Below are 18,199 nucleotides of genomic sequence, written 5' to 3' on the forward strand. Positions count from 1 at the left end.
TAAGCTCAGGTTGACAATACGTTAAACGTCTAACTATGTTAGAATCTCACGTTGTGCGGATGTTAACATTAAGACGTTTTGCAGACATTGGGTTTTGTTCTTCATACGTTACGACTGAATGTCCTTACTCTACATCAAGATGATGTTGGCACAAGATGTTTGGAAGACATTGGATTTTGGTAACTTAACAACACAACTTAAAACCTACAGAATATCAACGTCAGCTGTTGTCAGTATTTATCATCAAATTGAAGTTGGCACAGACGTCCTTTTTTACTATGACAGTTTTATTGAACTTTAAACCTCTCAAAGCTATGAACAGGCATGTAACCAACTGTTAGCTGAACACAACCCTTTCCGTTAACGTCACATTGGTGGGAAGTGGTAGTAAGTTCCTTAAATACAGCAAGCCAGTAGCCGGAGTCACTGACTAAACTTTTTTTTTTTATTCTTTATTTAAAGAACAGAATGAGAAAACAATTCATTATATGGTTGAAAGTCAACAAATACAACTATAACAGAGAGCCAGGGACGATACCACACTACACAAAGATATTATAATATATACAAATATCAGTATGTACCTTAATGTTATCCAATGTCAAGTATTTGATCATGTGACAAGATGATATGCGTCATAAAACATGCACTGGGGCCCATCATAGCAACCTGACCTCACTGGTCTTGATAGCAGTTTCATATAGTGTTCAACATTATTCAGAAAAACACCAATATGAGGTTTACTAATTGTCAAATTTGCATTTATGGATAAATGCTTTGCCAGAATCATTAGCAAGTTGATTATAAGAGGTTGGCATAGACGTCTTGACATTGAATTTTGGTCACATGATATTACAACTTAAATGTAGGCTATTTTTATTTTTTTAATTGAGATTTTTAACAAATTTGGAGGGCACTGTGCAATATAGGTGCCAAATTAGATTTTTGTTATAATAGGGTATATGTGTTCAAGCTATGATTTGTATTGTGGGGTAATTTTACTAGTGTTATCTTCATAGATTTGTTGGTGTCTCCTCTGATGATGTAATTTTCAAAATAATAGCAGCTAATTTCACAGCTTATCAAAAATAAAAATGATTTACACTTTAATCTCCTGTTTATTTCCATCATGATAAGCCTGCTTCTCTTACATGTCTTTCTTCCCCTTCTGCTTCCCCTGTCTCCATGTGGCACTAATCGCCCTCCATATCTTCCAGGAAATAGTAACATCCAGTGGATGCACCGACTCCAGACTCCAGAGGCGTGGATTCCCAGCACTGTAGCCTCCTTAAGGATAAATAGGCTCTTTGCCTTTAACTGTACTGCACCCCACTGTGCCGACAAATGTAGTGCTAGCCTTCTGTTTTGTCGGCACAGAAAAAGATGTGCCGTCTCGTTGCTTCTAATAATAGCCAATCTTATTTTTACCACACCGACGCCTTATTGCATTATGGATGCCTCTGGAATGGTGTCCCTGCAAGATAGCGTGGGAATATCTCAGTAGAGGCTGTGGCTCTTCATCTCAGGGCTAAATGCTCCAGCATCCCGCCTATAGCTGCATCTCGTTTACCGCAGGCTGTTACTGTGTCATGGCTGTAGTGTGAGGAAACACTACTGTTCATGGGGATGCGTCTCAGTGATCCGCTGCTGTAAGACTTTATTCTCTGCATGCCGGATTCAAGTGTTGAGGGGCGCTATGCGGGAGTATAAGGTGGTGGTGCTCGGCAGCGGCGGGGTGGGGAAGTCCGCCCTCACCGTCCAGTTTGTCACCGGGACATTTATAGAGAAGTACGACCCGACCATTGAAGATTTCTACAGGAAGGAGATCGAGGTGGACTCCTCGCCGTCGGTGCTGGAGATCCTCGACACAGCCGGCACCGAGCAGTTCGCCTCCATGAGGGACCTTTACATCAGGAACGGCCAAGGCTTCATCCTGGTCTACAGTCTGGTCAACCAGCAAAGTTTTCAGGACATCAAGCCCATGAGAGACCAGATCATCAGGGTGAAACGGTGAGACACTTTTTCATATGAAGCACCTTTGTCTTGTTCATATATTCTGATGCAGTAGGAGGTTATTCATCCTGTTTTAGGCCCTAAAATAGTCACATCACTGGGACAACAAAAGAGGAGTCATTGATTTATAGTGAGATTAAATCAAATCCTGCTGGAGTACCCCCGGGAACCTCCCAAGGGCCTCTAAAATTCCCCACATTCCACATATAGAACCACAAAAAATGCATGCTTTCTTTTCACAATTAGGCCCAGGACTCATCCCAAACTTGCATCCTCTCATCCCCCTCCTCTTCCGCCCTGTCTGGATCCCCTCCAGCGCTGCGTGAGAAGCTGCGACCAGCTCATATGTTCTTCATAAAAGGCCCAGCTGTGGCTCACCTGTCATATATCAACCCGCTGAACTCTCGCTGGGTTTGATATTCTCTGTCTCTCACACATGACTAACTCTGGATGGCTTTGATCAGCGCAGGCCATTACTCAACAAACCCACTGAGCTCATCTCACGGCTGCGAGAGCGAGAGGGAGGGAGAGAGAGTGGAAGGAAAACTGTGATGTTTCCTTGTGGTGGTGACATATTGGTGTTTTTGGCTTCGAGCGGCCCTTAATTTGTTTAATGACACTGACAGACTGCAGTTACGACTACAGTCTGTAAGTTAAGGATCTGGTTTTTAGTTAGAAAAAGCTTAATGTTATAAGGGCTTGAATAGATTATGTCTAAGAGTTTCGATGCCATGTAAATAATTCATTTAACTTAATGCTGTTAAAGGAAAAAAACAGTCAATTTGGGACACTGGTGGCCTATGTACTCACAACCCCCCCCCCACCCCCAGCTGGAGTGCAGTTGGGGCCACATTGGTGCATATTATCCCTGTTTTGTTCACAGTAAAGATGACTAAACAAATACAGGCCAGGGGCGTATAACTGGGGTGACCAATGGCACCTTCCCTACTTCCCACCCCTTGCTCGGACCACGCCCATCTTCACACTTGACCTTCATTTTGATCTCAGTTACATGGTCTAGGGTTGCAACGTCTAAGCGTCTCAGAAATATCGCAGTTTCATGGTATCACGGTCTCACAGAATTTATATTATTATCAATCAGACTGAGCCTTAAAGGAATGAAAATGGAAGGGTCATATTTGGTTGAACAAACTAGGGCTGTAGTCAACCAAAGAAATCTAACTATTCAAGGCGTATGTATCACTAGAGTTAAGGATAAAGTTGCACATAATCTTCAACTAATCGATTAGTCATGGGGAAAAAAAATCTGCACGTTATTTTACTTGTGCGGTGGTGTGTCTGTGTCACTCTGCAGTTACACCTCCAGAACACTAGTTGGCGGCGGAGGACTGTGTTAAGTGCTGTAAAGTTTAGTTCAAATCAAACTTTATTTATATATTTGATTCAAAACACACATTAAACACACATTAAACATGGCTTAATAGAGACAATTTCAAACACAAGTACACAAATCTGCTTCACTATAACTCGCAGCATTCACAGACAAACACTTGTCTTTATCTGGACACATTTTCCCACAAATACAACATGCTAACTTTATTAGCACAAGCCTATGGTGTTTTACATTGTATAAATTAGCCTAGCAGCTAGTGATCTTTTCCTCCTACAAAGGTAACGTTACATAATGTGGCTCCATTACAACCCAAAACATTCACTGACAAAACAACTGTCTTATATTCAAAACGTTTTCCAAACAAATACAACATGCTAACGTTACTAGCGCCAGCCAATGGCATTTTACATGGTATACATTAGCCTAGCGACAAGCAGAGATTTCCTCTGCTCATATGAAGCCAGGATAAATCACACCCAAGACTTAAAATGTTATTTTAGTGGAGGCTTTTTTGTCTTCACAATTTATTGTTTCTTATCTGTGAATCCATTTAAATACAAGCTTTGTTTCCACTGAGGGAAATGGTTTCAGCTTACAGAAACAGACAGGAGGTCTGCGTCTGCGACCGCGATGCTGAGCGTGAGGGTGGGCGAGTTCAACTTTCTGTCAACAACAACATTTTCAGAAGTAACTTAGCCTTAGCCTGAAAATTAAAAAGTGATGAACTTGAAGTATCAAAGAGACCGTTATGTTGACATATATTTCATTGGCCATCGTATTCAAGTGATGACCAGTGAGGCCTAGTAGTCCCCTCTGGACCCCGCAATGGGAGGCTACCTAGAAAGTGTCTAGGATAAAATGTGTTTTGCACAACGAGATGCTCAAACACAACGACTGCTTCTCTCTCCATTTGTGAACATTTTTGATCATCAGTTTTAGCACACTGGGTCTTATTTGCGTAGGTATACGGAAGTAGTTGAAAGCTGAACCAGGTTCAGTGTCGGCCTGTAAACTGTGACGAACATTTACAACAGTTTGCTTGATAAACTTAAAATAACATGAGACCTGTGTGTTTATTCTATAGGTGCAGCTAGGTGATGGTTAGCTTAGCATAAAGACTGGAGGCAAGGGGAAAACAGCTAGCCTAGCTCTGTCCGAACCACAGAAACAAGGACGTAGATTTCGTTTCAAGGGGGGATGGCAGTCCTACCCTAGGAAATTTTGAGTTCTAAATTTGGGTGTACATGCTCTAAATATGCGTCCCCCGTGTTTCCCCCGAAAACTAAGCCCATGCACGGGAAAATCTAAGTGTACAATCTAGGGGTGGGAATCACCAGAGGATCCATGATACAGTAATATCACAATACTTAAGTCACGATACAATTTTATTGCGATTTTAAATATGTTGCGATATATTGGGACTTAATACATTTTTTTAACAATGATATTTTGTAGGTTTGTCAACGTCTGTTTTATCGACTAAGATAACGTTTTCAGTCTGTTCGTCTCATTTCAGTCGTTTTGTTGCAGCAGCAAAATGTATCTAGTGGACTGAAAAAGCACTTGATTATATTATTCTGGCAGGCTACCTAAAGTTTAATATGTTTTTGTAATATTAATCATTTATACAAAACAAAAAATCAATACTTGGCACTGTATGACGATAAGATATTGCCACACAAGAATATGGCCCCTTATACAAAATAGAAGTTGTGTTTTAATGGGGGTGCAGTGACCTCTCATGTCATCACAGTGAGGTTGCCAGGCAACCAGCTGAGACGCAAAGAGGTCCCCCATAGTACAAAACTACGAGTAAATGTACGAGGTTGTCCTTTAACCTGCAGGTTGGCTGTCAGTGTAAAAGGGTGTGTCTGTGTCTCTTTCTTGTCTCCATGCTGTGTTCCTCCTGTTAGTTCTGTCTCTTGTGCAATTCACAGCCTTTCATCTGTAAAATACGCTGCGACACATTTATTTATCTAACTGCATATTGTGTAATAATAATTCATAATTTAACCTGCACAGTTTGCTGCAGTGCTTTTCACCTCCATCCCCCTGGAGTGAATCGAATGCTCAGACGTCACAGGCCGAGTGAAGGCATGAGAGCGTCACAGCTGACGAGGCGCAGCGGGGACGAGTGCATGAGGAAACTCCTTTGAAATGAAAAATATAACGATGGATAAAAACTGTGCTGTGCTGCCTCCAGCCAGCCGCCACCCCGATGCGGCTGCCTACACTGCACCAGCCACCGCTGTCCTCAAGTGTATATCTATAAATATTTCATACTTTTTACTTCACACTGCTCTGCGTTTGAAGTCGGGATTGTTGCTGCATGTTTTATTGCATTAGGCTATATTTTGTGTCTCATTTCGGAGCATGCAGTGGGACATTTTGAGCACAGAAAATACTTTGTGGGGACATCACATTTTGTGAAGCAATATTTGTCTCGGTGCAGACACGTGCAATATTATTATCAGTTCATTTAAGGATAGGCTGAGTTGGTCATTTAAACACATGCAGACACCCACCCATCGTCCGTCCCTATTAAAACACGCAACACAATCAGCTCCTGGTCTCCATTAGCTGTCTCCAGGAGATCAGCCTCCCTCCTCCCAAACTTCTTGCTGAGCCAGCAGCAACAACAAGCACCACGCAGAGATATAGTATGTGCCCACTCACCAGAACTTAATGGGATTGTGTTGGGTTGGAAGCCAAGAAGACATCAGGCCTCCATTAGGGAGTCATATAAACCAGAATGCTTATGCAGGGGGTGGGAGCTGCGGGGGGAGCATGGGAAAGAAGTGGGATCTTATATGTTACTGCTCTGTGAGGTGCAGGTGTCATGAGGCAGTGGTCTGCAGTCCACATATCACCTTAGTGCTGACTTGTATGTGCAGGGAGAAGCAGGAAATACAATTAGAGTAATAGTTTGACATTTTGGGAAATACACTTACTGCTGTCTTGCCAAGAGTTAAATGAGAAGATTGAAACCACTCTTGTGACTGTGCTTTAAATATTTAATCAGAGCTTGTGGCCAGTTAGCTTAGCATAAAGACTTTAAATGGCTAGCCTCATTCTGTGCAAAGGTAACAATGTCTGCTTCTACCCAGCTGGCCTCCAATTTTTGGTTTAATTCAGGTTGTGATGTCAGGTGACCAAAGTTCAATGTCAGGACGATGTCTAATGCCAATGTCAATTTAACGTAGAGTACTGACAACGGTTGACGTTAATGTTTCATTGGTTTTAAGTCGTGTTTTAAAGTAACCAAAATCCAATGTCTTCCAAATGTCACATGCCAACGTCATATTAACGTCCACACGTCAAACTCTAACGCCACTAGACATTCAAAATATCGTCAACTCAATTTTCGTTCTAGCCAAAAGTCAACGTACGTCCATCGTGAGAGTCCAGCGTCTGCCGGTTGGATAGCACCTGTAAGGCTTGCTAATTTAACACATTATATCTCATTTGTTTAATGTGTACAAAAACTGAAGTGTAAAAACAATCGACCATTTTACAAGGTGTTTCCATTTTGTGTGCTAAGCTAACCAGATTCCAGCTCCAGCTACATGCAGTATTTGTCTTGGCAAGAAAGTAAAGACAAAAGAGATACAGTGTTGGAGGCGGGGCCCTGTTCGTTTCTATGAAAGTTGCTCAGTGGTGCATGGAACCAAAAAAGCTTGAGGAAGATTTTAGTCAAAGACAACTTTATTTCCATTTGCAGTATTATATTTGGCGGCATGGCTCTGTCCTGGGGCCCCTCTGCTTTTCCTCGGGCCTAAGCAGAAAGCCTTTTTCATGCGCCTTGCGTGGAAAGCATAAGGCGGAGTTAGCACACCTGTCTGCCCTTCCACGTGCAAATGAGGAAAGCCTGAGGCAGAGAGACAACCTCCCTGCCCTTCCATGCGCCTACATGGAAAGCCTAAGGCACGGAGAGCAGCAGCAACGATCCCTGGGAAGAGAACAGAGCATTGACAACAATGACAACTTCCTGTTTAGCCCTCTGCTAACGTGAATTGGGATGAAATTATGTAATCATGCAGCTCTTCTAGAGTTTAAATGTTATCTGACCAAATGGATCAAATCTCAGTAGTGAAGTAATTACGCATGGGTGATGCTCAAAAAATGTAAACACTGATTTACAGATGTCTCTGTCACAATGTAAGTCTATGGGAAAAAGTCTTAATGGGTCCCATGGCATCATCTGATGGACCCAGACGTTGTAATTCCACATTTGGCAACTATGTAAAATTAGCTTCAAAGTCTGGCGCTGCTCCTGGGGGATTGGTATTTCCCAAAATGTCAGCCTATTCCTTTCACATTGTTTGCAGTTCCCTCACTTTTCTCCTGTCCTAATGGTTTAACGTAATTTGTCACAGTCATTAAAATACCACTGAAATGTTAAAATGCTAGCTAAGATAAGTTAGCATGCTAACACTGCAGCTACCCACACGGTTAATACTTTCTTCCAGTCGAAAGCCTGTTTAAGGGAATCTATATGAAACACTCTGCCATGATTAAATAATGTGCTTTTCATCACATATGTGTATAATTGATGCATATTTTAGCTAGAATGCACCGTCTCTGACACACTTCACCCTCTGTAGCCCTCAGCAGCTCACGGACTAACCAAATAAACCCAGTGTCAGTTGCTATCTGTGAAAACAACGTCTGGGTGTAGCCCTCCTCACAATCTAATAATCTCCTGGCTCTCATGTGAGGGTTTATTGTAGTGTCGCCCAGGAGGAGGAGGCCTGTTCAAAGCGTTCGAGCTGCGTTGTCACACTGTGCTGATGCTGTGTCTAATAGCAGGAGGTAAACATCACGCGCCACTGAGTGGGATTAGGGTGGGGAGACCTAAACTACGTATCCCAGGGGGCACTCTGTGTGGGTACAGAGCAACTTCCTGACCTCAGGCTTTTAGTGTTTACCATCAGGATGGAAAGAGTTCTTAAAGCAGCCTGCTTGGTTTAAAATGAGTTAAGCAGAGCCACAAGTAAAGTGCTCGTTGATGGTGTAAAGTGTTCTTCACCATTCTCTGCCATTTGTCACACTCAGAGCTGACGGTCCAGTCAGGGGAGACTGGGGTTTGCTAAAGATAGTAATGTGTTACTAATAGAAATCAGCTATGTTTTGAGATGACTCGAAACATAGTTTCATCATAAAGTTGGGTCAAATGTATGTGGGGTTGGTTAGCACGAATACACAACATGGCTTTAATCACGGATCACCTTTGAAAACATCTGTGTACATTAAAGGGATAGTTTGTTTTTTTTGAAGTGGGATCTAATGAGGTACTTTTCCATGTTTTACATACAGTAGAATCCATTTGGCACGCCTCCAGTTTTGTGAAGCAGCCTGGAGTCTGACATGGAAGCTAAGCAATGTACTGCTGTGGATGGGGGCCAGCAGCAAAACGGATTTTAGCCACGTAGAAAAAGTTTCACTTACAAAAATAAATAACAGTTGACACGTACACTATACTGGGATTATTTTCTCCACTTTACCTTTTAATCAGACAGCCGATTCAGATGAGAAAGCTTCCCATCTGTGCTCCCGTCAAAGCCACCAGACCCCATTGAGAAAAACAGTAATTTAAGCTCACTGAAAACGGAAGTTTGCTGGAAGTTGCTGGTGTACTGCTGCCGCGATCGGTCAGTTAGTTTTGTTATTATGTGACTTTGGTGACCCTTTTAAATGCCGAAGTCACTCAGTAACACAAACAAAATAATTGATCCAAGCAGTTGTAACGCAGCAGCTATTGTTTTTTTTAGCAATGTTAAATCACTGCTTTTCTCAATGGAGTCTGGCTTTGAAGAGAGCGATATAGTGTCTTCATTTTCCTGTTGGAAATCACTTTCTGACATTAAAGTAAATATATCACAATAAACATCTGTGCAGCAGAATGTTTCCGAGCTTGCTAATCATCTTGTGACGCCTTTGGAAAAAATGTATTGCTTTGATTTATAGCTGGGATTCCCCTCATTTAGATTATGATCACTTGTAGTCATAACAGAACAGGAAGTGTGTGATTCCAAATCCTGAAGAAGTGAGTTTCCTCACACTTCCATTTGGGCTTTTTTTGCACACTTCTTACTGTTCCACTTTGAGTCATCATCTTTGCTTTACTGTACACAACAGCAGGAATAAACTCATTAGGACTTGTCTACTCCCATACTGCCCATACTGCCTTTGCATCTGCAGTAAGGAAAATAAGATTATCTCGTGGAGCTGGGCTGCACCATTAAAGATGGAAATGAAGCTTGGGGTTTCATCATGAAAAAAGACTCTAAAGACCTCCTCCATCTGTTGTGCAGGCCCTCTCTTTGTCTGTTTATCACAGGAATGTTTGCGGTTGTGTTATTTTGTTTCCTCGCTTTCGTCCTCATGTAGCCGGGTTACAGCATGAGCTGGAAGCTTTGTTCTCCAGCTGTAACACCCTCTGGGAGTTAACACAGTGTAGGCGCTATAGGTCCTGTGATTTTCTGGTCCGGTCCTACGAGCTGATACGGCACATGCGTTGGGCTGGCTGTCACAGTGAAGCCGCTCCAACTGCTAATTAACTGCAGATGCAGAGAGCAAAGAGGCGGCTGCAGGGTTGGGGGGCTTCACGTTGGAGATGCCTGACTGTTTTGTTGTAATTTGTATGTGTGTTTGCCTGTGCTGTGGGGCTTGTGAAAATGGCTAAGTGAAGTCACTGTGGCTATTTAGCACAGCAGGTAGCCTTAATAAGGCTGTTGTATCCCGAGGCTCAGTGGAAAATGTAGAGTCCATCTTGTTTTGTGAGTTATAAACACTGTTTCTCAGTGTGTGGGTGGGTTTGTGTGTTTGCCTCTTTCCCAATAGTTGGAATAACACCCTGCAGAGGCAAATGGCTGTAACTAGTTTCTGTGTGCTGTAAAGGTCAAATGTATATCAGCAAAAGTTCCTCCACATCCATTAATGAGGATGCAGCGGGGGCATTTCACAAATGGCTGTTCAGATGATGGTTTTAAAAGAAGTGGAGCTCAGCACTTTACTGTGTGAAAGCCCCGAGGCTGAGAACACGGGCTCTCTCGGATGGTATCATTCTGAAAGAGTGTTTTTTGCAGCAATATTGTAGAAATCAATACAGATTTTAACATCCGTATCTCCGTATAATTTCATTAGCTGTCAGCCACCTGCTGGTGCCTGTTCCACAAATCCGACGTGACTCCTCTCCCACTGCATATTGAAAACAAAAAGCTGCATATTCATAGAGCTGGTAGTTTCAGCCAGGCAATCCAAACACATTCCAACTGTGCTGATAATTCCCATAGTGCACGGCTGCCAACTCTTGTGTTGGATCAGGAACAAGTTAGCAATGTTTGTAATTTTCCCCTGCTTTGTATTCATACAGTATGTAGAGTAAAAGCACTTCAGGCAGCACATAAACGTTGGCAACAGTACCTCAAAAGCCACCATAGGCATGAGGACAGTCTTTATTCTTATCATGGCTATAATGGGGATACATCTGTCACAAAACAGGGTAAAAATATGTAATGATACAGAACAAGCATTTTTTTTTTCTCCATGTCATCAATCGACGCAAATTTTTATTTATATTATTAGCATAAGCTGCAGTTTTTGATATTGTAGCCTAAACTTTTCAACAAACAGTTGCCTATTTACACATCTGGCAAATGCGATACAACATCAGCATTCATGCTGAGTCATGTTTCTGTCTACCTGACGAATCTAAGTCCAATATTTACTCTTCTTTTAGCTCTCTTTTGGTCTCCACCAACTCCTGAGGGAGCTATCCTGATCATTAGCTGGTCCGCGTTCTTCAAAAGCTGATTGTTAACTTCTATCTGCAGTTTCGTGCTTGGCAGGTAGCATACATTGAGTTTATTATTTATCAAGGTTGATGAGAGCCGTGAGACTCAACCAAAAGTCGCAGGCCATAAAATCAAAACAATGAGCTGAAAAAAGGCGTTTTAGAGCTGCTTAACACTGTTGGTTCGTCACTATGAGTGATCCTTTTCATATTACACATAGGCATTTGTTTGATAGTTTATATAAAATTTTGATTCATGCAGCTTTAAAATTTCAAAATAAAAGCGCTAATCATAAAGAATGGCCTCTGTAGGTGTTATATTATTAGCTTACTCACACATTAACATATAAATAGTATTTTATGTTGTTACAGGTTGAAGTTGAGCTAATTTTATGAAAACTCGAAACAGCTAGGTTTGTCCAAATATATGTTCTGCTTTCTAGTGCCTGTAAAGCTCACTAATTTAACACGTTATTCACACGCTATATTTAACGGTAATTTGTTTAATCTGTCCATGTTAATGTTGCGCTAAGATATGCTAATTTAAATGGAAATAAAATTCTTTTTCAAATGTTATCAGACCAAATGGCTTAAATTCTGATATTGAAATGAGTCATTTCATGGGGGTTATGATGCTCAAAATAATGCATCCACTCTTTCCCAATGAAAGCTAAATGATTCTGTCTTCCAGTATGAAGGCTGTACATAGCTGTCATTTAGAGCAGCTAAGACAAGCTAATTAAAAGTAGCAGTTATGTTAATGGTTACTAGCTAAAATAAGTTAGCACATTAGCACTGCAGCTACCCAAATGATTTCTTTCATCCAGCACGAAAGCTGTAAATAAACAGTATTTTGTGTTGTAGTTTCTCGAGGTGGAGCTAATTTTATTGATTTTATGTACAGTCGTGATATATATCAGAATCAATGTAACACTTTTTATTGTGTAGAGCAGCTAATACAAGCTAAATAAAAGTAGCAGTGATGTTTATGGTTGCTAGCTAAAATAAGTTAGCACATTAGCACTGCGACTACCCAAATGATTAATTCTTTCTTCCAGCATGAAGGCTGTAAATAAACAGTATTTTATGTCATAGCTTGTCGAAGTGGAGCTAATTTTATTGATTTTATGTGCAGTCAATATCAGAATCAATATCAGAATCAATGTCAGAATCAATTTAACACTTTTTATCATTTAGAGCAGCTAATACAAGTTAAATGGTTAAAAATAAGTTAGCACATTAGCACTGCAACTACCCAAATTCTTTCCTCCAGCACGAAGGCTGTAAATAAACAGTATTTTATGTTGTATCTCATTAAGCTGAAGCTAATTTTATTTATTTTATGTACAGTCGATATATATCAGAATCAATGTCAGAGTCAATAGCTATGTTTCCATCCAAAAGTGATTTGAATCATTGGGAAATGCGCATTAAAAGAAATACGAATCCTGTGTGTTTCCATTAAATGTACAGACTTTGGTGAAAACTACGAGCTTGCGGGAGTTTTCCGCAGAACCGGAAACAAAACAAGTCTCGCATTCTTCTTCTTCTACGTTTTCTGGCGGTTGGCAACCAGCTTGTAAATGCATTACCGCCTTCCCGACCTGAGTGTGGATATCACCATGGAGAGAGGTGCGCTACGTCAGACTTAATTCGAACATAACTGTTTCCATCCCCCGTTTTGCGAATCAACATTTTTTCGAATCAACCAAGACCCGGCTAAAGCGAGCATATTTTAGTTTGTGCGAATCAGGGGATTTTAATTCGAAATTTGGCGTAATTGGCATAATTTTCCGATGCGATACTTCTAGATGCACATCTAAACAGGCTGATGGAAACATGTCTAATGTAACACTTTTTATTTTTTTAGAGCAGCTAATACAAGCTAAATAAAACTAGCAGTTATGTTAATGGTTGCTAGCTAGAATAAGTTAGCACGTTAGCACTGCAACTACCCAAATTATTCTTTCTTCCAGCATGAACGCTGTAAATAAACAGTATGTTATGTTGTAGTTCATCAAGGTGGAGCTAATTTTATTGATTTTATGGACAGTCGAGTAGTTTAATCTTTATAAATAAATCACATTTTACAAGCTAATTATGGGTATAGGTTTTTAAAACCTCAAACACAGTGATGTTAAAAGGAAATTACTCTCTGAAATGTAGTAAAGCAGAAATATAAAGTAGCAGTTGACATCCAAAAGGTGATAGCATGTAAAAAAAAAAGAAGATGGTCATATACCATAGCATGTAGTTAAGAATTATATTGTCGCTAAAGATAGTTGTGAGATATTGAGAGGGTCAGCTAGCAGAACTCTGATGTTTAACCCCAAATACTGAGAGACATTCTCTTCAATAATACATGATATCAGCCTATATATATCCCCATGGGGCAACTTTTGTTCATGCTGTGTTGAGCAGTTTCAGTTTCTCCTCATCTGGCGAGGAGGGAGCGGTAGTTTGATGCTGCAACAAACAATCTCTACACAAACTCCCCACCCAACCCACCCCACCCCAGAGAAGCTGGCTCTCCCTGTGTCTTTGTAGTTATATATAGAGTTTCTCCTGCAAGGCTGTCAGATTGCATTTGTCTGCATGGTGCTCTCCTTGTTCACACTTCACACCCTCTAGACTCCGGCTCTCCAAACACACGGGCCGTGCGAGATGCTTGTCCTGCTAAGGTCAGCTGCTGTTTGCATGTGTGTGTGTGTTGTACAGTGCGGTGGCTGCGAGGGAAAATGTCAAGCTGCAGGGAAGTCTTTGACATTTGAATTTTTTCCCCCTGCTGGACAGTCTCAAAGCCTGTTTGTCAAGCAATTAGGAGAAATTGCTGACATTATTTGCAATCATTTCCCATTTGCAGTTTTCGAGAAGCCTTTCCTCTCTTGTGAATTCCTCTACGAGGTCAGAGGTCAAGCTCAGCCGCAGATCGGCCTGGCTGTGTTGCTCAAGGACACTTCAGCAGGTCCAGCAGGTGCTCAAGTGTCCTCTGTAGCTCTCTCCACCCTGCTGCCTGCATTCATTTCCCTCCAGCTCTCTGGCCCTTCTCAGCGAGACGTTTGCCAGCTCTTTTCCACGCCTCAGCTCTTCTCCCAGCTGAGCGGCGTGGCAGCAGGCCACCAATTTGTAGATAAGAGCTCATTTCTCAATAGCACCAGCAGATCAATACGCCGGGCTCGGAATGCACTTAGGGATGACTGATGGTCGAGGCTATTAGGTGGTCTGTGCCATTACCTGTTGTGAGAATATATACCCTCTGTAATTGACATTCAGTAGTTATTTCATCAGAGAAAACATGAAGGGCGTCTAACTGAGATGAAATATCTCGTACCTGAACAAAGTAACTGTCTTTGTACTGTAACATTAGTGTGCTAACAAATATGTCAGACAACTCTTGCCACAAATTATATGTGCATGCGTTTCTTTACCTTTATCCGCACTGGCTTGGTATAGAATTGAAAAATCATTACCCTTCGAAGTCTTGCATTTTAGTCTACACCATCAAGTTGTGTGAAATGACCCTTTAAAGGATTACTTCTTCCACAGCATGATAATTTGTATATCCGGTTTTCACCCTGTTGAATTGAATTCGTGAAGAAAACGTTGCTTTCCTCATGCGCCTCCGCAGTGAACGAAGAATCCAAAAACAAGACGAAAATTCTTGATGAATTGGAGTAAATGGGGGCCGCGTTAAACAACAGCAAACTATACCAAAACATGTGTTTATTAACTCTCACAAGACACATGCAGTATAATCCCATCATCATTTATCCAGTCGTATGCTCAGTACTTCCCCAAAAAGGTGCCTTTTGGCTAAAACGTAACTATTTTAAACGCTTCCACATACAAGTCGTGCGTGAAGGCAGTTGCGTGCATTTGAATCAAGCCCCCGCACAAAGCACCTTCAGTTCAGACTTTCTTTAACGTCCAAGTTAAGGTTTCCTTGAAAAAAATTGCTTGCACAAAACTTCTTTGATTGTTCGCCTTAAGGTGTCCTTAAAATGTTTACTTAAGGATTCAGGGTTTTCTCCTTATTTCGGTTTTATACGTAAGGAATTGCAAGGACAATAAGGTAAGGACAAAAACAAAACATATCAGACTTCATCTTAACCACAACATGGCTGAGGTTATGGAGATAAATGGGAAACATTAAGACATCACAAGAGGAGTGTTTAGCGATTGGGAGAACCCGGTTGACACGCTTCATGACGAGCAACTGATTTTGCACTTAGGTGTCATACTTAAGGCGCAACTTAAGGTGCTTTGTGCAACTGGCCTCAGGCCTTGAAGCCACTTTGATAGTGTCCTTGTAGCTACAACTTCCGGGTCCAAACATGATGCCATATGGCCCAAAAAGACTTTTCCCATAGACTTACAATGTAAAGGACACGTCTGTAAATCAATTGATGAATTTCTGAGTGTCACAACAGTTTTAATTTGATCTATTCATTGCAAAAAACATTTTAAAGGTCCAGAAGATCTGCACGTTTAAATCGTTTCACCCCTTTCAGGTTAGCACTGGGCTAATCTGGAGGTTAGCCCAATGGATGGCAGAAGTCCCTAGTGCGCCTGCTCTATGGGCCCCACGATGCGGAAGATCCAATTTATTTTACCCCCAGGAAGTCAAACTTTTTTGGCTTTGTGCGCCGCTGAGCAACTTTCATAAGGCTGTGTCCAGTTCTCTTTACACATGCATGGTTTGAAGTCGTGTATTAGCTAAAGTGCATGTTTCGGAAGTACTGAGCATACGACTGGATAAATGAGATTTGGATTATACTGCACGAGTTGTGTGAGAGTTCGTAAAGGGATGTTTTGATATAGTTTTGCTGTCGTTAAACATGGACCCCATTTACTCCAGTTCATCGAGAATATTCTCCACATTTGAATCCTTCGTTTACGATGGAGGCATGTAAGAAAAACAAAGTTCTCTTTCAGAATTCAACGTAACTCGGGGTGAGTAATTGATATACAAGTGATCATTTAGTGGGTGAAGCGCTCCTTAAACTGAATATATGGCAGGTAGAGTCTGTGTGTGATATTTTGCTGCAAAACTCTAATGCCGATACAACAATACGCTGCAGAGTTTTAAATGAAGAGACACACAAGAGGTAAAAATAAATATTAAGTAGAAAATAGTCATTTCCAAGGTACGGGGCCAATGTTCATGTCCCCCCATGTGAGAGCAGCACATTAGCTTTATTCAATTATTCAATAACCTAAACCATTACTCTCCCCAGCCTGGTTTCCTTGTATTGATGGATGGAAGCGGACTGGGATCGTCAGCCGCACGCTGGGGGAAGAAAGCTTTTGATCCGCTAAGACATGCTTAGTGCGTGATGGAAATGATGCAAAGAGCTGAAGTGAAATGCTAACGATCTTAAACAAGAATCGAATGCCATTAAATGTACAGCTTGCACGCCACGCTAACGCATAATGTATCCAGGAATAAATAGAGCATCACAGCGTTCTAAAGAGGCAGTTGTGTTTCTCCGTGATGACAGTTTTCTAATGGGACACGCCTCAGACACCCAGGGAGTGACGGAGGCCTCCTGGGAAGCTGGAACTGAATGTTGCTCCATTGTGCATTGTTCAAAACCCTTATTGTTTCAGCATCTAACAAATACAGTATGTAGGCCAACAATGCACACACACACACACACACACACACACACACACACACACACACACACACACAAGCCGTCACTTGAGTTTAGTCTCTCTTTCCCTCCCTTCGGTATCAGGAAGTTCCTGTCTGTAGCAAAACACACCCAGCAGGGGGAGAAGGCAGCAAATTGCAGATGTACTCTCCTCTGATATTACGTTCTGTCTCATTTCCAGGTATCAGCAGGTGCCGGTGGTGCTGGTGGGTAATAAGGTGGACCTGGAGGAGGAGAGGGAAGTGTCCCCCAGCGAGGGCCAAGCGCTGGCCGAGGACTGGGGCTGCCCCTTCATGGAGACGTCAGCCAAGAGCAAGACCATGGTGGACGAGCTGTTCGCCGAGATCGTGAGGCAGATGGATTTCTGCCCTCTGCCGGACCGGAGAGAGGCGTGCTGCCCCGCCTGCAGCGTACAGTAGCAGCCTGCCGGAGGGGTGATGGATGGGGGGCTGTCAGAAACTGGGATGCGAATGAATTCATGTGAGATAGATTGAGGATGGAGGGGGGTAAAGGAAAAATCCACTCTTTCTAGGCATCTCATCAAGAGGCGTTCTGGGAAATGTAGGAAATCCCTAACTGAAGCAAAAGAAGAAAATTTAATTTCAGCATACATCACTCCTCGGACACAGGGTGGATTTTTCCCTTGAAAGAACACAACACTCAACCTCCCACGTTCATCACCGTCCTCCTGATCAACAGGAGCAAACAACGTTCTGGGTTTCCCAAAGGCAGCACGGTGCCAAAATCATCTTAAAAGCCATCGACAAAGAGGATCATAGTGCGAAGCGCTGTTTGGGAAACCAGCCATAGGTCAAAGCAGGGATGGCAGTGTGCTCCGCGGTTCTATCGGTCCTCTTTTCTTCTGCTTGTGTTTTAATTTTTTGCACTTTTGGGACTCTTGACAGTGCGAGACCAGTCACCAAGTATCTGAACGGATGTCAAGTAACACCACTGTGAAGGAGTCATACTGGGATTTCACAGCAGGCCCGCCTAACTACGAATGAATGAATAGATGGACGAATGTTCAAAAAAAAGGAAAAAAAAAAAGGAAACCGCACCTTTGGGGAAATTCGTGACGAAGATCCCAAATGTTGACATGCTGTGGATGACGTGTGCATGAAGTCGTACTGTCAAACCGACATTGAGTACAATCAATCTCACCCAAAGAGACAGTATCAATCAATCAGTCATCGAAACATATGGACACTTATCTTTACACCTTACAGACGATACAAATGCCTTGTTACATTGTATGACGTGAACATCAGTGTCAGTGTATAGTTCATTTATCTTAAATCACATCAGATATGTTAGTGGTTCAATGTGAGAAACACTTATTTTCAACAAAAAATAAACCTTTATGCACAAATGTGTCAAGCG

At 41.9% G+C, this 18,199-nt stretch overlaps 1 protein-coding gene across 2 annotated transcripts; it reads left to right on the top strand.

Moving 5' to 3' along the window:
- The first annotated feature begins 12 nt into the window (after positions 1–12).
- LOC125885093 (ras-related protein Rap-2a-like) lies at positions 13–18,180 on the top strand. 2 transcript variants are annotated; one of them, XM_049570527.1, is made up of 3 exons: positions 13–179; positions 1,218–2,010; positions 17,001–18,180. In XM_049570527.1, exons 2-3 carry the CDS (start codon positions 1,697–1,699, stop codon positions 17,236–17,238), a joined length of 552 nt encoding a protein of 183 aa, XP_049426484.1. In that variant the 5' UTR covers positions 13–179; positions 1,218–1,696; the 3' UTR covers positions 17,239–18,180. The 2 variants fall into 2 exon arrangements, with proteins under 2 accessions (XP_049426484.1, XP_049426485.1); XM_049570528.1 differs by lacking the exon at positions 13–179 and having other exon boundaries at positions 1,208–2,010.
- The last annotated feature ends 19 nt before the right edge of the window (positions 18,181–18,199 follow it).

The sequence above is a fragment of the Epinephelus fuscoguttatus genome, linkage group LG24 (genome assembly GCF_011397635.1).
Source record: "Epinephelus fuscoguttatus linkage group LG24, E.fuscoguttatus.final_Chr_v1".
Taxonomy (NCBI): domain Eukaryota; kingdom Metazoa; phylum Chordata; class Actinopteri; order Perciformes; family Serranidae; genus Epinephelus; species Epinephelus fuscoguttatus.